Source organism: Haplochromis burtoni, unplaced genomic scaffold, assembly GCF_018398535.1.
Source record: "Haplochromis burtoni strain Fernald_Lab_line unplaced genomic scaffold, NCSU_Asbu1 Contig_200, whole genome shotgun sequence".
Classification (NCBI taxonomy): Eukaryota; Metazoa; Chordata; class Actinopteri; order Cichliformes; family Cichlidae; genus Haplochromis; species Haplochromis burtoni.
In genome coordinates, this window is record NW_024582561.1 from 896,317 (window position 1) to 915,282 (window position 18,966).

Sequence of the window (18,966 nt, forward strand, 5' to 3'; positions counted from 1 at the left end):
GAATGACAACTTTGTGAGCAGGAGTTTTGACTTTTAACTAGTATAATTCACAGAGTTAGGGTAAATGACTCTTATAATAATTAGCTTGACAAATTTTGCCCTTATTATCTATCCTGTACACAAATACATGTCAGAGCAGATGTGAAAACAGGGCAATTCTAAAGTATACAGATGACCTGTTATTATTATTATTATTATTATTATTATTATTATTATTACTACTCAGCTCTATGACAGTGAGACCAGTCCTTGATGATTTTATTATATAGAACGATGAACCCCATCTTCAATGAAAGGGATTTAAGACAAACGATATGACCACATGTACTCATACACAAAGGGTCACATTCAAGAAGGTGTGACATGCTCAGTCATAAAAACATTTTGGAACAATTACTAATTAAAACTGAATGACTCTTCTGTATGATGAAGCTTTCTTATTTTCACATTAACAAAATCATGATGATTTTATTATATCATGTTTGATTGAGTCTGCTTTATCCCAATCCTTAATGTCATTGTTTGAATATTTATGGTTTCTGTAAAGAACAAAAAGTCAGATTCTTACATAGTTGGGGAGCCAGAGCTGAACCCAGTGTTCCTAAATCACACTTGCACCAATTCGTTGGCACCCTTTCCACAGCGAGTTTCAGTTTCTTCCTTATGGACGAAGGCTCGTGTCCCTTGAGTGCGCAGCAACACTGTGTAAAAACAGCTTGTTCTAGCAGCAAAAACCCAGATGAACATGACGCATGATTTATCTCTTCATTATGTTGTTGTCTGTTATTTGTGTGTGTTTTGGAAATGTGCATGAGAGGATGGGTGACTCATCGACTGCAGACCAGATCTACCTACGGGTACAAACAAAGTAATCTCAACCTGAACCTGCCAAGGGGGCTTGGAAAATGGCTAAATTTAGTAACAAAATTACTACCTTAGCAATTTTGGTGAAATGAAGCGTGATGATCGCTGCTGTGAGGGAGAGGGACGTTGGCTGGAAAAATAAACTTACATATTAAAGAAAAAACACACACACAAACGAATTTTAGCAAAAGATCCAAACTCCAAATTAAAAAACTGAATATCTACCTAGTGAACAAACATCTGGATAGTCAACTATATGGCTAAAAAGGCAACAAGAAAGTAAACACTCTTGAAATTCTAAGGTTTTACATTTCTTTTCATTAAAATGAGGTAAACACAACTTTCAGTGAGCAACAGCACATAACATATTATACCGTGTCATCATTTATTTAACAAAAACTAACCCCAAAATGCAGAAGGAGTGTGTGAAAAATTAAGTACACTTTTATTGCTCAATTTAGAGGGAAAGTAGTTGCCAGCCGCTGCTGTTCAAACACATTTGATTAATTGATCATCAGCCAGAATGAGCACCTCTATAAAAGTTCACGTTTTGTCAGTTTGTTGGTCTGGTGCATTCAGGTGTGTGTTAATAGGAGGAAAGACATCAGCAATGATCTTAAAAAGTAATTGCTGTTGCCTATCAATCTGATAAGGGTTATTTGGCCAAACACATTTAGGGACAAGATTTGCAAGAGTTGCTAGTCTTCCAGAACATTCCAGCAAATTCATGCCAAGGTCAGACATCTCAGGCTACAGCCCTCATTTAGCATGTAAGATGTTAAAATTCATGCTAGAACAATTTTTTTTTTAAAAAGACTGAAAACTTGCTTGCTTGTTTGGAGGAAGCCTCTTGCAAAACTGCATCTGAACAAACCACAAGACCTATGGAATAATGCCCCTTGCACAGACGAGAGCAAAGCTATGTAATGCACAGCAGAAACTCCTCATACCAACTGTCGAACATGGTGGTGGAGCGGTGATGATTTGAGCTTGTTTTGCAGCCATAGGACTTGGACATCTTGCAATCATTGAGTCCACTATCAACCACTCTGAATAACAAAGTATTCTAGAATCAAATCTGAGGTCATCTGTTCGTCAGCTAAAGTCTGGCTGAAATAGGGTCACGAAACAGAACAGTGATCCCAAGCAGAACAGCAACAACTGAAATGCTGTGGCTGGACCTCAAAGGAGCTGTGCATATGTGCAAATTCTCAAAAACTTCAATGAATTAGTGCAACGATGGGAAAGAGAGCGAACCCACTGAGAAAATTATCTAGAAAATGATTTTTTTCAAGTCATTGCTGCTAAAGGTGGTTCTTTTTGTTTAATGAATGATGATGTGGAGTAATACTAGAATGGCTCATCTCAGGTTGTATTTACCTAATTTCAGGAACTTATGCAACACCTCAGATTTTACTTTCTTTTAACCATGACTGTGTGTCCTTAATTTCCATTCTTTCCTTTTGTATAAAACAAAACGCACTTCAACGGCCTCCCTCAGATCACTCCCTTTTGTCGAGCGGTAACCATTATAGTTTCTGCTCTGAGATTAGCTCACTGAGAGCAGAGCATGCAAAAAAACCCATCCATGGATTCAGAACTCTGTTAGGCCGCCATCCTATCATCCCATGACAATACATTACGCCATTGTTCATTATTTACAGCAGTGAGTGAATTTAAAGTTTGATAGATGCCATCTTTTCTACAAAGAAAAAAAAAATCTTCTTTTGGCATTTCTGTGGGGGACTATGACGCTAAACCACTGTGACATATCAGTCAGAGAGTCTGCAGCAAGCTTGGACTTATCTTTTCACTTATGCATCAATCTTCCCCCTGTGTCGGCATCCTGCTACAAGAAGGCCTCCTTTTTTCAACGCTGCAGCTTAGTTTCATCAGTTTTCTGTTATTCCTTTTGAAGACACTATCTGAATGGGAGCGGCTTAGCTCTGACAATTCACAGCTGTCTACACATCTATCAATCCATCCTTTTATCCATCTTTTACCTGTTTCTACCTTTCTGTACATCAAGGAGTCCCTGATTCGTTGCTACTGTTGTATACCATTTGATCCATCACAAATGCAACGCAGGAATGCTTTTATTTCTTGCACTTTGCTACATGTTTGCTTTGTTTTGTGTCCCTCCCCCCTCTCGGTTGTCTTCCTCTGTCTCCCTCTGCTTCACACATCTATCCTCAACATGACAAAATGGCTATCTGTCTGGTGATCCATCTTCAAACACCTTTCCCACCTGAGCGGTCCATTTCATTCTCTTCTTTTCCTCCAGAGAAAGCTTTGCTCCCAGACTTTTCTTTTATTTCTTTATCACAAATCTTTCATCTTTCACTTCTTCATCCTTTTCATAATATCTCGCTGCCTGCCATTTAGCCCTCTCTCTCCCATCTCTTCTCTCTCTCTGTTTTTCTTTTATCTCTCTCTGCTTGCTGATATCGCACCCTCCTCTTCCCCCTCTCATCCAGAACTATCCTATCTGGCTGGAGTGAGTGCAGCAGATGTAGCCAGGCTGCAAACATCTGCTTCCCCCTGTCCTGCTGCATCTCTACTCTGCTGATCAGGCTAACTGCTCTAACTCCCCAAAGCTTGGTGTCCTTACTGCTGCCTTAACGCACAGCTGGGCACCCTGGGCAGAATCACAGCTAAACACGATTTTTTTCCAAACACATGAGGCATACACCAGAAATCCAAGAGCCAGATTGGAAATGTCTGAAAAGTTCGAGTTTAAAAAACTTCATCGTGGTAGAAAACTTCTTCAATAATAGAACTAAAAAAATTACAATAAAAAACAGAAAGGATCACAAGCAAACAACTGTTATACATCTCAGTACAGACAGAAAAAAAATAACATGAGAGCAAACACAAGTACTGTACTGTGCAAAAGCCTCGAGCCACCTCTCATTTCTTTATATTTTGATAGGAAATGGGAAGCAGGAGTGGAAATGTTCAAAAATATGTACAAATTTACATGGAAATAAAGCAGAAAAGGCAAAAAAACAGAGTCTACAGAACCCTCACAAGCTTTAAAGTCAATATTTGGTATGACTACCCTTATTCTTCCCTAAGAATCTCATAGGCAAGATTTCTTGTAATTTTTTTAAGTATTCTTTAGGAATAGTGCTCCAGGTTTCTTGAAGGACTTTTATTCTGTTCTGTCAAGATGATCTCACACTGCATCATTAATGTTGAGATTCAAGCTCCAGGGAGGTCAATCCACGACTGGTGGTGTCTGTGTTTTTATCCAGCTATGCTTTTACTGTATTAGCAATGTATCTGGGAAAAACGAAGCTGTTGCTGTCTGTGTTCATAATTCCATCAATGCTGTCAAGATCCCCCAAACCACGACAGAGCCTCCACCATGTTTGACAGATGGCTGTAGACACCCACTGTTAAACCTCTCTCCTGACCATTTTGGAAAATCTTGACAATTTGAACCAAACACTTGAAATTTGGATTTGTTGCTCTATAAGACCTGTTGCTTTTGTCCTTTGTCCGCTGACAGAAGGGTGGAGCTGTATTGGACAGCTTGTAATACACTGACATAAACCCTGCATGCCACAGAGCATCCAAAGCACACATGGTCTATGGTTTATAACTCATTATTTAAATATATTCAGTTGTTGGGTGTTTTTCAGCTTCTGAAGTAGGAAAGTCAAAGCTTAAAAGGTATTATTTCTAACAACTAGTAATGCCATGTGGGTGTCTACTTTGCTTGCCGATGACGTGATATACATTCTTGCCAGTGGTTTCGCATTTTTAGTTGATCCACAGGGGACGGTAAAGTTCAGAGATATGCAGCAATGCACCAACACATGCAAGAAAAGGGAAGACTATTAGACTTGTAAACAATACAGGTTTCAAGCTTCTATGGAAATCAGGTTTGCAAATATTTCACAAAGCAAACACACACACACAGCAAGTTTGTTATGATTGAAGGTTACTCATAAGAGTTTGGTAAGAAGCGCTTTATGTAAACAAAAGTTTTACTTGTCCACATGAAAACAACAGGAGGCGCCTGCAAAGGAACGATGAATTAAAATCTCAATTATGCTTTAAATAAGCCCACTTATTAAGTCAACAACAAGCCCTAAACTAAAAAAATAAGTATGAAATAACATATCTTTTGTACAGTGTAAAGAGCGTTTTTAATTTATACTCCATAATAACGTCTTGCTAGTGTTGAGGATTGCAGAATGTGAAAAAAGCTTTCCCAGAGCGCATTAGGACAGCTTGTCTTCCCAATCTGTATATACTCGGATCACTTGACAGAAATCAATTTGCATGCTAATGCTTTGCATAAGAGGAAGGTCACGTCACAAATAAGGCTATCACTTCGATACAAAGGTGTCTAAACTTTATTCACTTTCAGCTCTTGTGTTTAATGTGAGAAAAACACACAGATCTGATACTTTTTTCCCCTTCCTTTTTTGCATTACTCCAGAATTGTAAGGATTGGATTAAGCACTTGCTCCGGCAGGCTTCTAATGTTCTTTTTGTGGGTGTGGCAGCGTTGTGTGCAAAGGTGAAGAGACTGAGTGCAGTCGAGTAGAAGGCTCGCTGCAATGTTTCACTGTAGTGTTAACATTTAAAAAGCAGCCAGGGGAGCTCTGCTCATCTCTTCTGCTGACACTTCTGACCTTGGACTATTATCATTGCAGCAAACGCAGACAGAGTGGCATGTTCAATCTGTACAGAGCCAGTACAATGCACGTACAAAGAGAAGAAACAGAGAAGAGCAGGGCGTCAAGACAGCACACACACACTGGAAACACGAGTAAAGCAAACTCGATCTCTTCTCACTGAAGAAAGAACTAAGAGCTCTTTGTCTCACTCAGTACACACACACACACACTCTCTGTATATACAAACAAAGCAAATCCCCTACTGACGAGGGGAAATAAAAAGTCATCCTAAATAACGCACAGTGTGCTTTACCTAAATCTATGCCATACTCCACTGTTAATAACCACTATGCTCACTTGAGATATGGGAGATATTCTGTGTGGCTGCTGCCTGCGTACTCTAACTCCCTGGTATAGGTTTCATCGACCCAGGGTGGATATTTGCATGTAGTGCTTTGCTGTCGTCATGATGGGCCTGCTTCCCAGGGAGAGATTAAACCTAATCCAGGACTCAAAATAATCTATTATGACAAATGTCAAAACATCACAGAGCAGGGTTTGTCAGTGTTTAGAGAACCTACTTCATATCGCATCGCCCAGTTCAGACAAACGTCATGTAAAAGCACCTATTCCTTTCAAACCAACAACCCATTTACCCTCGTCAACCTTAATAATACTGACGTTTTTCTCGCCCTACCCCTTTTGTTTTGTTTTGCAGCACAAGTAGTGATTCAACTGTTTGGTAATTTCCTAACCTTGAATTTCACTTCATGGATCTAGGTGGTATTTTGGTACTAAGTACAGACCACATGGAAGCAGAAGAAGTGCAAAAACGTGGGAGGTCCATTCAAGTGAGGCTTTGTTGGAATTTTAGTAAAAAATGTGCCTGAAATTCCAGGCTCTAAAAAAAGAAAAGGAAAAAAGATTCCAAACACCGGCTTCTGCCATAACATTACAGACAAAACTCGAACTGAAAATGAAGCTCCAGATCCAAAGATCGCAAAGCAGTTCAACATGGCACAGATGCCACGGCAACTTGATCTGTGGTTGTAAGCACTGATTCTATCCTCCCCGCCCCGCAGCCACGATCGCTCCAATCGTGGCTGCGGGGCGATCGTGGCTCAAGAGTTGGCAGTTCGTGATTACACACTAATCAAGGCACATTTATGAGTTCACCATTCTTTTTCTTTTAAATAAACTCAAAAACAGTACTTACCGTACCTTTAATTGTATGCAAATGACAGCATGATGTCGCAAAGTAGCCCTACTCAAAACTGGAAGACACGCGTTCATTATGACTGTGTGTAGATATGTGACTTTTTATCCCAACACAAAGTAAAAGTGAAGCTATAATGCTCTTAGCTTTGCCAACATTTTGTATTATTTATCACTATCATTATTGAACATGCCTGACAAAAAGCCAAACCATCTGCGTCTGGTTTTCAGACTGCTAGAAGCCTGCTGTCACTTGTTGATCTGCTCTTGTCATGCAGTCTGATTGGTACAGCTGCTTTAGCGCAATGAAATCAGTGATGTGACTGACTGGAAGTTCATTAACCACCACAGCCTCCACCACAGCCTCCAGCTTCATCCTCCTCTTTTACATGCTGATCTACATACACCAAAATAGCAAGTGCACCTGGAGACGCCCACACAGTCCACTCTGACATCTCGCTGTGCTTGTGCAATTAAAATATGGAGCTACAAATCCTTAAGACTAAAATCACAACCTGTTTTTATACTAGCCTAAATTTTCTGAAGTAGCTACAGAGATTTCACTCATAGCGATGGGGTCTATTTTCCCCCGCTGAATGAGGTATCATCACTTTAAATCTTTGATAAAGTGGGTCCAATACAGCCAACATTTCCTGCTATTGCTTCAGAAAAAAAATGTATTTGAAACACACCATTATGAACCTGTCACAGAAATTTTAGTGCATCTATCCACAAGGTCAAAACCAATCTATACATTTGTCTGCAAAATGTGACATGAGTGTAATACTTCTTGGCATTTTTGACAGTGCAATTGCTGTTACCAAAGAAACCACAGGCCTTACTAAATCAATCAGGATGGGTCTTTATTTTAAGAATAAGATGACACTAAAAAGCCTTTTCGCTCTCAAAGCTTCATCCACAACATTTCCTATTGTGCAATTTGTTTAATTAACATATAAGGGCCCACATTTCCATGTAACTGACTTCTCATACTCAACTCGTTTGTTTAGGTCGTGACTTGGGATCTAATCTACCTTCAACATTTCAGTCCTGACTGACGCTGGCATGTCAGTCCGAAGAAAAGCTGCACTGCACTTCAGATCGCTAGAAAATAGCCGCTCTACCACAGCTGAGCGAAAACTTATCTGACAGTGAATAAATTTTAAAAAAGCTCTTAGGTGTGTTTGATGTCTGACAATTGAAACCAAACGTGAACACCTTACACAAGATATGGGGAAAAAAAATCAAGTCATCTCTTCTTTCTTCTTGTTAATATTTAAAACACCTCCAGCTACTATTTTTTCCCCACACAGCTCTTTGTAGTTGAGGGTCAGCTCAGCTCAGTCTGTTACTGCGATCTAAAATGTATTTATATACTACAGAGGTGTCTAAAAAGCTGATAAGCATTTTCGCTGCTTTTTGATTTATTACCGCCATTATTTTTAATTATTTTTCATATGTTGCAAACACCTTAGCAATGTCAGTGTTCATGACCATAGATGAACACTGAGACCAAAACACAACAAATCCAAATATCACCACTATGACTGGATGTGCAGAGCTTTGCTAATGAATCCCTAAGCTGGAGCAGAGGCCAAGATCCCTCCACAGATCGAACAACCTGTTTATGTTACTTTGGTCACAAACCGTTTGGCTAGGATGATCACATAAAATGGCTTTTTTTGGCTTACATTACCAAATGTTAACATACTTGCTAACACAGACAAACTTCTACCCACCCAACATAGCAGCTAGTGTCCAACCTTACTTTGCTTCCTTGCTAACGCTGTCAGTAGCAAAATACAAATTAAATTGTCTCTGGAGTTTGTGTTGCAGTCAGTGATGCACTGAGAACAAGTAGCCATTAGTGAACTCTATTGCTAAGCTAACATTAGCTAGTGTTACTCACTGCTTTGCACTGTGGGGGAGCAGCAAAGAGTGACTGAGGCACAGCCAAGTAGCAAACTCTGGGGTTTAAGAAGCAGCAAGCGCAGAAAACTGCAGCTCCCAGTGCAGCTGCTTGAGGCTGCCTTGAAAAGCAGTCAATGCCCCATAGACTCCCATGTTAAAATGTCAAACTGCACAGGATTAAAAAGTATATTTACAGCTTAGCACAAAAAAGCCCAAAACATTTTGGCCTCTATGGATAGTTTCCTCCTCCATAAAACCAGTACAGGGGGCAGATTTTTATTATAACTCATCGATCTGAGGAATAAGGCTTAAAGTTATGGCATATGGCTGATAAGGCCAAACAGGAAGCTGTAGCTGACAGCTGCTTTTCAGATCTCACCTTTGCTAATTTCATATACTCATTTGGATGTTTTCACCGCCTTTGATGTATGAGCATTTTTAATGGATTTTACAAAAAAAAATAGTGCAGTTTGCTGTGCTTTCTGGCTCAAATAAACTAAATTAATCAGCATAGCGAGGTTTTAAAATGATAGTCCAGTAACCAGTGGATGTAGTCGCAGTGTTTACATCCATCTTTGAGGTACAGTCTATGGGTAAGGCACACGGTAGCATGTCTTTTAACATACAGGTGAGTTCACAGGAAGTTGCAACTCAGCCAAGGTCTCATTTAAATAAGTTACATTATAATCAACTCCCAGATTGGCAAAAATTACATGGAAAATGCAATTAAACAGAACTACATTGTCAGCAAAACTCAGGGATGCCCCCTGGAAGACATCATGTGTTATTCAATTTCCCTGCCACTGGCAACAAAGACAACAAACTTATTATTAATATGATGATTATATAAGGATCACATGCCTGTAGGTCTATATCAGCACTCCAATGTTCCACAAATACTCCCAAAAGTCCCTGTATTTCCTTGGAAGGCTGAGGTTGGAATTACATCCGCCTCTTTATTAAATATAGTAAGAATCAGTCAGCCAGTCCAGGTGCTGCACTCAAACTAATATTAAACACTTTTATGCAGACAGACAAACATCGAACACGACTCTGAGACACCCGAGGTGCAACACGACTACAAAGCCTTTTCAAAAACGTAGGAATTAGGAATTAAGTTAGACAACTTCAAATTAATTTTTAAAAACCCAATAATAATAATAATAACAATAATAATTACTACAATAAAATCTGTATACCACACTGTGCTGGATTAAATGTGGAGGTGATGCTTGAGTGGTGCGCATTAAAACAGAATCAGCTGCACAACATATCAAATTGAGTTCATTTTGAATCAGTCACAACATAATATCTGCTCGGTTCAATAAGATCAACAGTAAACCTCATATGAGATGAGTCTCCTTCATTTTAACCGTACGCTCCTCCTGCACAGTTGGAAAAATGTCATTAGGTTCAAATATTGGGTCTTCAAACTGCTCCTCAGGTTCCCCGACTGACCAGGAGATTCAGGTTTTGATAAAAATTAAACTAAAAAAAAAAGATAGCTGAGGATGAATCTAGTCCCCAGGAAAATGTTGTAAAATGTGGTTAATAGGATTTCCCAGTGGTATCATGACCTCCTTTAAACACACAACCACTATCATCAGACAAAGTTTATCAAGTGTGGCCTCTTAATTTTGTTTTTGCACAAACCTTCTGTACAACCTGGATGGTTGCAATTCAAATAAGAGCAAACCTGCAATTAAAAATTCGGGTTAATGATGTTGAGTAAAATTATTCATCTGGAATAAATTGCACGCCTAATTATCATGTCTTGTCTGTACGATGATACTGAAACATCACTGAAATAACACCATGTTTATAGCTGAAATAAAAAGAGACTGAGATATCACTGTGAGCCTTTTCAAACCTTTCCCATTTTTTCTCTAATAAGCTTCTCCTCGTGTTGTTACAGGCTGGAAATCAAACCTGTAAGCCTGTCAGTGTTGTGCTGTTCATCCAGAACACCATACCTTGTTGACCTCCAGGATTTCTCTCCTTTCCTCACTGGCAGAGCGGCTCTGTCCACCTGATCGGTCTTCATGTTTGGAGCCGTCATCTTCCACAAAGGGTATCAGTTGCTGGAAGGGACAGCAAACAAAAAAATGTGGCTGTATTACTTACTGTAAGCAAGACAAGCGTAAGAGGATCGCTCCCAAAATGCTGACTTATTCAGATAACTGGATTGTGTTTCCCTGCTTGGAGTCGCATAGTAAGATCCATATCATAGTTTTTTCAATAAAATCTGTTTAAAGATTCACCTCCTGATGCAATTATTCTCTTTCCTACTTCTATGTTTTTCCCCAATCTAACGTCTAAGGTCCAAATAAATTAAAAGCACTGTGCTGCCTAGTCACATCTTTCCTATACGCCCACTGAGCGCAGTTATAGGCCACATTTACATGTGTATGGAAAATCTCTATGCAACATGCAACATATCTCTATGCATTCTCGCACGATTGTTCCCACAAAGTGGTGAAAATGGGGATTGTGTGTAAGCTCTCGAACACTCTCTTCAACGTGGAAAGACAGGGACAGGAAAAGAGTGAGAGGGAAAAGCGAGTGGGAGATTAATTCATTTTTAAACACTCTGTGTGCTTGACCTTGTCTGCTTGACACTAGAGTGAGGCTGATGTGCAAGAGCCTTCAGGCGAGGCAGCGTTCCCGAGAGCCAACAGGGTCACTGCCTGCTGCTTTGCGTCACACTGCCCCCTAGTGGGCACCTCGGTGTGGGTAGGGGAGCAGGAGGCTTGCTGCAGTCACACATCAAGTAATCTATGAATGTCTTGAGAACACACTGTTCCTCATAACACACAGACAGCAAGGATATAAAAGACCTGCACTGACAATGTGTGATTGATGTTATGCTATCTTTGCAGAGCAACTGCACAAAATTGAATTTTGTCAACAACAAAATAATAGACTGTAAAGCGCACGCAGTGAAAATGGAGTCAAACCTGAGTTTCATATTCTCAAAAGACAGCAACAGTTTTATATAGCATGACATTTTATGGGTTTTAATAAAGGCTGTGGACGACTCTGCTATGGTTTGTAATACTGGAAGCAAGAAGTTCCTGTTACAAAAAAACATCTAGAAAAACATTGTTTTCCTTTCCAAAACAATACTGCCATACCAGACAAGATCACAAACATAGATTAGGTAGGACAGTCTCCAAGCAACATTAGCTAATAAAAAAAAAAAATCCCATATGGTGGAATAGCAAACCTTCCTCCAATAATGACTTGGCAAAGCAGTAAATTATGACTGACTACAGATTTTGGCCCGTGTTGTGCAGCTGGAGCAGAGGCCCTGCAGACAGTCGACGGCTGATTTAAGTAACCTGATTCATCTGGAAGCAATGACTGACTAGTGTATGAGTAGAGTTGGAGCCAGACAATATCAAGACAAGCACAAAGGAAGTTATAAAAAAAGAAAATAAAATACAGACAGAGAGAGGAGACTAATAGAGTAGGATAGCACTGAAGAGGGCAAGAGTCGTGGGAAAAGAGCCAGAGAGAGGTGAGAACAGAAAATGGGCACGGGAAAAAGAAAGGCAGACAAAGAAGAAAATAAAGAATGACAAAAAGACATAAAAGTCTGGAAAAAGTTTCTTTACTCCTGTCAGTTTCCAGGCTTAGCTCTGCGCCAAACTGTAAACTCTGACTCTTGGAGGGAGAAAAGACAGCAAGGACATGTGCAGGATATTATACCAGACAAACTATGAGCTCGCCTTCAACTTTGAGCAGGAAAAGATGAAAGTTTTTTCATTAGATAATTTGAGGCCGAAGCCAACGACATATCACATTTTAAAGGTGGTGGGCTCAGTTTGGCAGCCCGCGGGGGGAAAATGAAATGTGCTGAGTAGGTTGGGAGAGATGGATAGAGAGTGTATTTTGTGTGTGTGTGTGTGTGTGTGTGTAGCTATGCAGCACGTGCACGTCAAAGTGTGAGTCATAACCCCTGCCTCTTCCACAGAAAGATGGATGTGGTTTCCTGGCTGACAGAGAAGAATGGCCTAATGAAGTTCTCCAGGTTGCCTCAGTGAGACAAAAAGAAAAGGGTAAAAAAAGACTGGAAAAAAAAAACAGCAGGGTGAATGTGTAAGAGGAGAGGGAAATGAAATGGCATAGCTGTTCACTGCAGGAAATGACAAGAGGAGAGCAAGACTTGGGACCACAGGGAAAGAACAACATGGGAAAAGCAGAAAAAGACAGAGAGACAAAGCCAACGAGGACAAACAGACCGGCCCGAGAGAAAGAAGGAAATGAGCAGAGATCCAATATCTAGCAGATATCAGAGAAAAGAAGATGAAAGTGGTAGAAAATGTGGGGAGGAGGAAGAAAAATGCATTTAAAAAGGAAGAAAGCAGATTAAAGTCTGAGAAGGGGCAAGCAAAAAGCTGCAACGAACGACAAGTGGAAAGAAAAAGGGGCGAAAGCGCTGACGTGTGCAGTTGGTCCAGCTGTTCATTAAACGGGTCTGCTGCTAATTAGGCTGAGATGAGGTCACGCTGCCCGAGTCATTGATTCCACTTCCTGTTTCAGGCAGCCAATAGTGAGCGGCTGTCAGGCAGCCACCTGAATTCTCTAGGATGATAAATGGCATGCATGCTGGGGCCAAAATCAACAACCCCTCAGCCCCAGACAAACATGGTGAGAGGAGCTATTGGCTGGTCAGCACCGGACTGGGTCTCAGCCTCGGGGGGAAATGAATAAACATTTAAATAAGGTGGAATGAGCAGGGGGAGGAAAAAAAATAGCCAGATGGTGTAATGACTCAATGAAGGAACGGCAAAAGGAAAATGTCAAAGAAAACCCGTCACCGGCTTTGATTTAAGGGCACAACTGCACACGAGAGTCACTTTGAACAGATCGTTCGAAATGCCTCTCGCTGACTGTACTCCTCAATGCAGAAAATGTACGTGGTGGCAGCCATCACAAATTTGTTCCAATTTAAGACTGGTCTCCTCCCACATCCTCCTTTATCCTCAGTAGGAGCCTGGTGAGAAAGATTAGCTCCGAGCCAATCTGTAGAAATTGGGAAGGGACTGCCGCAGTCATAAATCCAATCAAACAGTAGTGGATAGCCGTGCCGGAGCCCCGCATGGTGCCTCACAGAGTGCACCCCCAGCGAGCCAGTGCGTGTGGAATTGCACATGTGGCGAAAACATGCTATTGTGCCAAGTTACACTGCACCACTTGCATTTCTATGTTGTACATTTATGTGTGTGTCGGGGTGGGGGATGCAATTGTGCAATCATTCTGTGAAGGCAGGCACGGAAGGAGCGGGGCTAAGAGGAAAAGTGGTGTTGTTGCTCCTGAAGGTGGATGGTGACTGTAACCAGCAGTAAAGAGGCTCTGGAGACTCACCTGAAACGACCAATGAATCTGCTGCAGGCAGAGAAAAGACAGACCTAGAGGGAGTAGGTGAGATAAGAGTTCCCCAGGGTAAATATGTGTGTGTTTGTGTGAGCAGCTTTGTGAGAGGGTGTGTGTGTGCATGAGCAAGGGGATATGGAAGTTACAATGGCCTACTTCCTTTAAACCAACAGCTTCCTAATTTAGCAGACAGCTTTTACGAAAAGCCGGACTATGTGACGGCTGAAAGCACAAAAAAAAAATCCTGACAAGCATATAAAGCATTTGTTGACGTTCACATCTAAAAAGATCAATCAGTCAACTTAAAATGTAGTATCAGCACTTCCCCGCTTACAGCCTCATCATGTAAAACCTAAATGCAGTTGCAGGTGTGCTTTATATAATAAAAGCATGACCTAATTTGAGGTAAGACAGCATCTTGAAAGTAATAACAAATGGACAAAATATGTAAAATACAAAGTATAATACAATGTGTTTTATCAGGTAACAACTATATTAAGCTGGTGCCTGATATCACATATCACACTGACTTTGTAATATGGAGCTAATGACTTAAAAACAATTTATTGTCCAACTGAGTCTGACATTTATGTCCTCACACACATCCATGCTGGCAATGCATTGGAAAGTTCAGTGCATCAGTACATGTGTGTAATCAGACAGAGCTCTTCGGCTAACTTTACCTTACCTTTACCCGAGTGCACTGACATGCATCAACCCATGATTAAATCTCAGTGTTCCCAGGTGCACGCCAATCTTTTGTATACTTAAATCAACTTGCACCAATGTCATCACCTCTCCTCCACATCACAGCCAACAAACCCCAACTGCTTCTTTTGTCTGCGTTATGCAACCAGTGCGTGCCGCCACTGTAGGCGTGCGTCATATTGCTTCAGTCTCTGCAACAGGACCGGCGTGTGCAGCAAATAAATGCTCAAAGAAATGTTAGAAGCCCTTTTTGGAAAGTTCAAAGTTTTCCACTTTTTATGTTTCAGGCTCATCTTAAGATTAATTTTCCCTCCTCGTCAATCCTTTTATGATTTATAAGTGCACTCTGTTGTCCCCTAACCAACCAGCCAATGTAAGAACCTGCTAACTGTTCCCACCTCACACTTAAAAGACTGAAGGCGGCTGAGCGTTAGCTGTTAGAGCTCCTCTGTTATGCAACAAACTGCTGCCATTTCCTTTTAGACCTCTTTTAAAGATTTAAATATATCGGCAGGCTTTCTTATAACTTTTTACTTTTCTTTTAAACCTTTAAGGCTTTTTTATTTTATTGTTAACTACTGAGTTGCACTGTATTTTCATTCTTGATGCTGCACTTTCATGACTCTGTTTTATATTAATACACCAACTGTTCAATCATTTGGAGCTTACATTTATGCTTTTCTAATCTTCTTTAATTTTTTCCCCCCGTTTGTATGACTGTATTTTGACACATTCTTCATTATTACATGTTTCTTCTGAAATATTTTGTATTGATGAATGTTGCAAAAACATTTCATTAATAAACTGCACAACTTTATTTTTAATAATTATGGAAAGTGCACCACTGGTGGTATAATATAACTGATATAACTGTGTGTATATATGTGACAGGAAATGGGGAAAAAGCACAACGGGTTTCCTTTGGAAATGGAAGGAAGTTTCACAAATGTGACTATTTTACCAACTTTTAACAGAAATTCAATAACGTCAGTAAGAGAAAGCTGTCATTAGCATATTTCTTAGTGTTGTCGTGTCTCACCTCTGGAGGTATGGGGTCGAGGCCGGCACAGTTTTCGTTGCATTTATCGTAGACGAGGCGCAGCTTGCGGAAGAGCACAGAAAGCGTTCGTAGATGCTCCTGGAGTTTCCCCAGCCTGTCCTGGTGGGTGTTGGGGTGGTAAGTGACTCCATTAGGCAGCTAAGAAGAACCAACGGGGAAACTCTGTGTTAAATAAAGTACTAGAATTTTCTTAGTGCTAATAAAAAAGCTAAACTTATTGATCCTCACTGACTGCCAAAGGATCACGAAGCCTCTGTTGTTCCCCAGCTGATAAGAAAGCATTAGGAAATCCTCTGATAAAAAAGTGATAGTGTTCTTTCTACTTAAGAACGGGAGCCATCAGTCTGAAAAGACACTTTAAAATGTGTTTAACACGTTTGTGATCCTGCAACAATATGGCATGTGGTTTTAATAATCACAATTTAAAGCACCAAACATAAACTGCGCAGCATCAAAAGATAAACAGCTTCAGCTCAAGCACTTTGAATGGTTTCTTTTTTCCCCACTCACTCCCATACTGAGGCTGCAAAACTGGCTTTCAACAACAATGGGTGTTAAAGAGCAGCATGACATGTTTTTTATTGAGAGGATCGACAAGCCTCTGGAGCAGCACTGTCTGATTATAAACATCCTGCATAGCATGAAACAAGCCTGCCTTGAGGGCAAGCAAAGAGAGAAGCAAAAGGGAGACAGACAGAGAGAGACGGAAGGAGTGGAGGGAGGAGAAGACACATGAGGAATTTTTACAAGTATAAAGGCGGCCTGTGGTCTAAAAAAACAAGTCACAACAATGCTGTTTGTGCATTCTGCGGCTGAGGTCGCGCTCGCTCGGCCCATCTCGCTGGCTGTGATCTTAACAAGGTGCGGGAGCGGCGTCTCGGAGGAGCAGGCAGACATCCACGATAAACTCATTCCAGTTGCATCTTTAAGATGAGGTCAAAGCTGAACTACATGTGAACTGCAGACCAAGCTAATGCACAAATAAATGATCTCAAGGAATAATAACAAGCATCCGCTGGCACTTAAATGCAGTAAAGACTGATGCACTGTTTGGAAATAAAAGAAAACATTTGGAAGGAAAGTGCACTAACACATCTGACATAAAAGCAATACGTTCAGCTCAATGATATATGTAGGATGACTTCATGAGTCTTATCTACGAGCGCTCCTTCTTTGTTATGACAACATAAACAAAGCCCTGCAAACACAGGAGGAAACCACACAAAGGCAACATCCTTGCTTAGCCAGTGTTGGATTTATCGCAATCACTTTGACAATGGTTGTCATATCACATTGCTGCATGGAAAAATGCACTTCTGGTCATAAATTCCTGACAGTAAGCTGAACTTTGAGCAATTAAAATATCCAAAAAAACTTCCTATCTCAAGAAAGACGAACTAGATCTGCTTGCAGTTCTCCAATTTTTGCGTGGCAGGCCCCCACATGCCTCATTTTTATCATTAACAACTGAAAATTGGGAAGTAAAGGTGATTGGAATCGCATCAGCAAACTCTTGTTTATTTTGTCAAACAAATTTTTTTTTAAGTGATATTAATTTAACTTCAGTTTTATGCTGTGGTTCCTGTCCCCAGATTTAAGAGGCACTGCCTTATGCTAATATGTATTTTCCCTGCCTTAATGATTGAAGGCATAAAAAGGGTCTGTACTTTTCCTGCTCCTAGTTGTCAAAATGTAATTTGTGAAAAAGGCATATTTGGAGCCTAGACACTGATTAAAAGTTTCCTTACATCTTTGTACTTTCTGCCAAATTCTTTCAGAATACAATCTACATGCCACATTATTTTAATGAACCTTAAACTGCCTCTGCAGGCTTCTCAAATCAAGTGATTTTGGCCTTTTAACTGCACTGCGCTTCTTGCTGGCTGTGGTCGTTTCCCATTTACCATCAAGACTGCAGGCATCCTGTTGTTTTTAAATCCTGCATCAAAATGTGTTGATAAAGAACTGCCTTCCTGACTGGCATTTGCTTTGTTATTAGAATAATAGTCATCATGTTATGTTAGTATCTCTTTTTTTCCCCCCTTACATCTTTTGGCTGGTCTGTTTTCATGACAGCGTGTCCAAACCTTTAATTTTACTCATCTTGTGTCATACTTAAGAGTCTCACATTGGTTCTAGAGCTACAAACGTGACCATACCTGCATGTTTCTGAGGAGCTGGAAGATCTCCATGGTCCTGAGGACGATGTCTTGGACCGTCTCCTGACCGATGCGACACAGCGAGGCCGTGTTGACGTCCCGTGCTGCCTGAGCCTGCTGCTGCTGTTGCTGCTGCTGAGGTGGCGGCTGCCCGCCAAAAGGTGACACGAGAGGAGGGGTCGTCATGGAGACTGCAGGTGACGATGCTGATGGAGAGGATGGATTGGAGGGAGGTTCACGTGTTTCCCTATCAGGTTATTCCACACCAGGAGACATTTACATGCCTTTAGGGAGCATTTTAAAGGGGATAAAGAGAACGAAATTTAGAGAAGTTAAAGGAAGTCTTGGTCATTGCGCTTGCTTTGTGAATACTCAACAGCATAGAGTTTAGCAATATCAGCTTAGCTTTTAGCTAGGCTAAAGTTTGATAAAAACATATTTTCAGCTATATAAAAACTCCACAAGTGCTAAAAAGTAACAAAAACAACGCGTTAGTCTCTGTGCTAACGCCATAGCCTTTAAAATAAGTTATCTACGCGGATTTGAATCTATTTAAACGATAACTCACATCAGTACAAGTCTCTCAAATGCCACCCCGAGCTTTGAAAGACACACCCAGATACATGAAATAGAGTAACGGGTTAATCATCGCTCATGTAAAAGTACAGTGATTGTCACAAAAGCTAAGTGGACAGTCACACCATACGACACTCTCGCTTTCTCTACGTTTATTTTTTGTGGGTTTTTTTATATATATATATAATTTTTCTACCACATCAACTCACAGAGAGTATTCATGTTTGCTCACCGGCACAATTACAACATGTTAGGTTACCTGTGTGGTGATAATTTATCTCTTTTGTTGACATGTCAAGTCCCTCTGCTCCAGGGATCTCAGCTGCTGCTGCAACTATCGCGAGAAGTCTTAAGTTGACGCCGTTATTTTGGGTTGTAAACAATGTAATAGAAGCGAAACGTGAAAATGTGTGTGTGTGTGTGTGTGTGTGTGTGTGTGTGTGTGTGTGTGTGTGTGTGT

The 18,966-nt window shown here is 40.6% G+C and overlaps 1 protein-coding gene across 2 annotated transcripts in view; it reads right to left on the reverse strand.

Annotated features, from left to right (window-relative positions):
• Positions 1-18,065, reverse strand: part of med30 (mediator complex subunit 30) — a gene marked incomplete at its 5' end in the record, with an annotated part of 50,836 nt that extends 32,771 nt beyond the window's left edge. For both annotated transcript variants that reach the window (XM_014338082.2, XM_014338083.2), the window contains 3 exon segments: positions 10,598-10,705; positions 15,751-15,909; positions 17,931-18,065. In XM_014338082.2, coding sequence (XP_014193568.1) covers positions 10,598-10,705; positions 15,751-15,909; positions 17,931-18,065 — 402 coding nt within the window.
• Between the last annotated feature and the right edge of the window lie 901 nt (positions 18,066-18,966).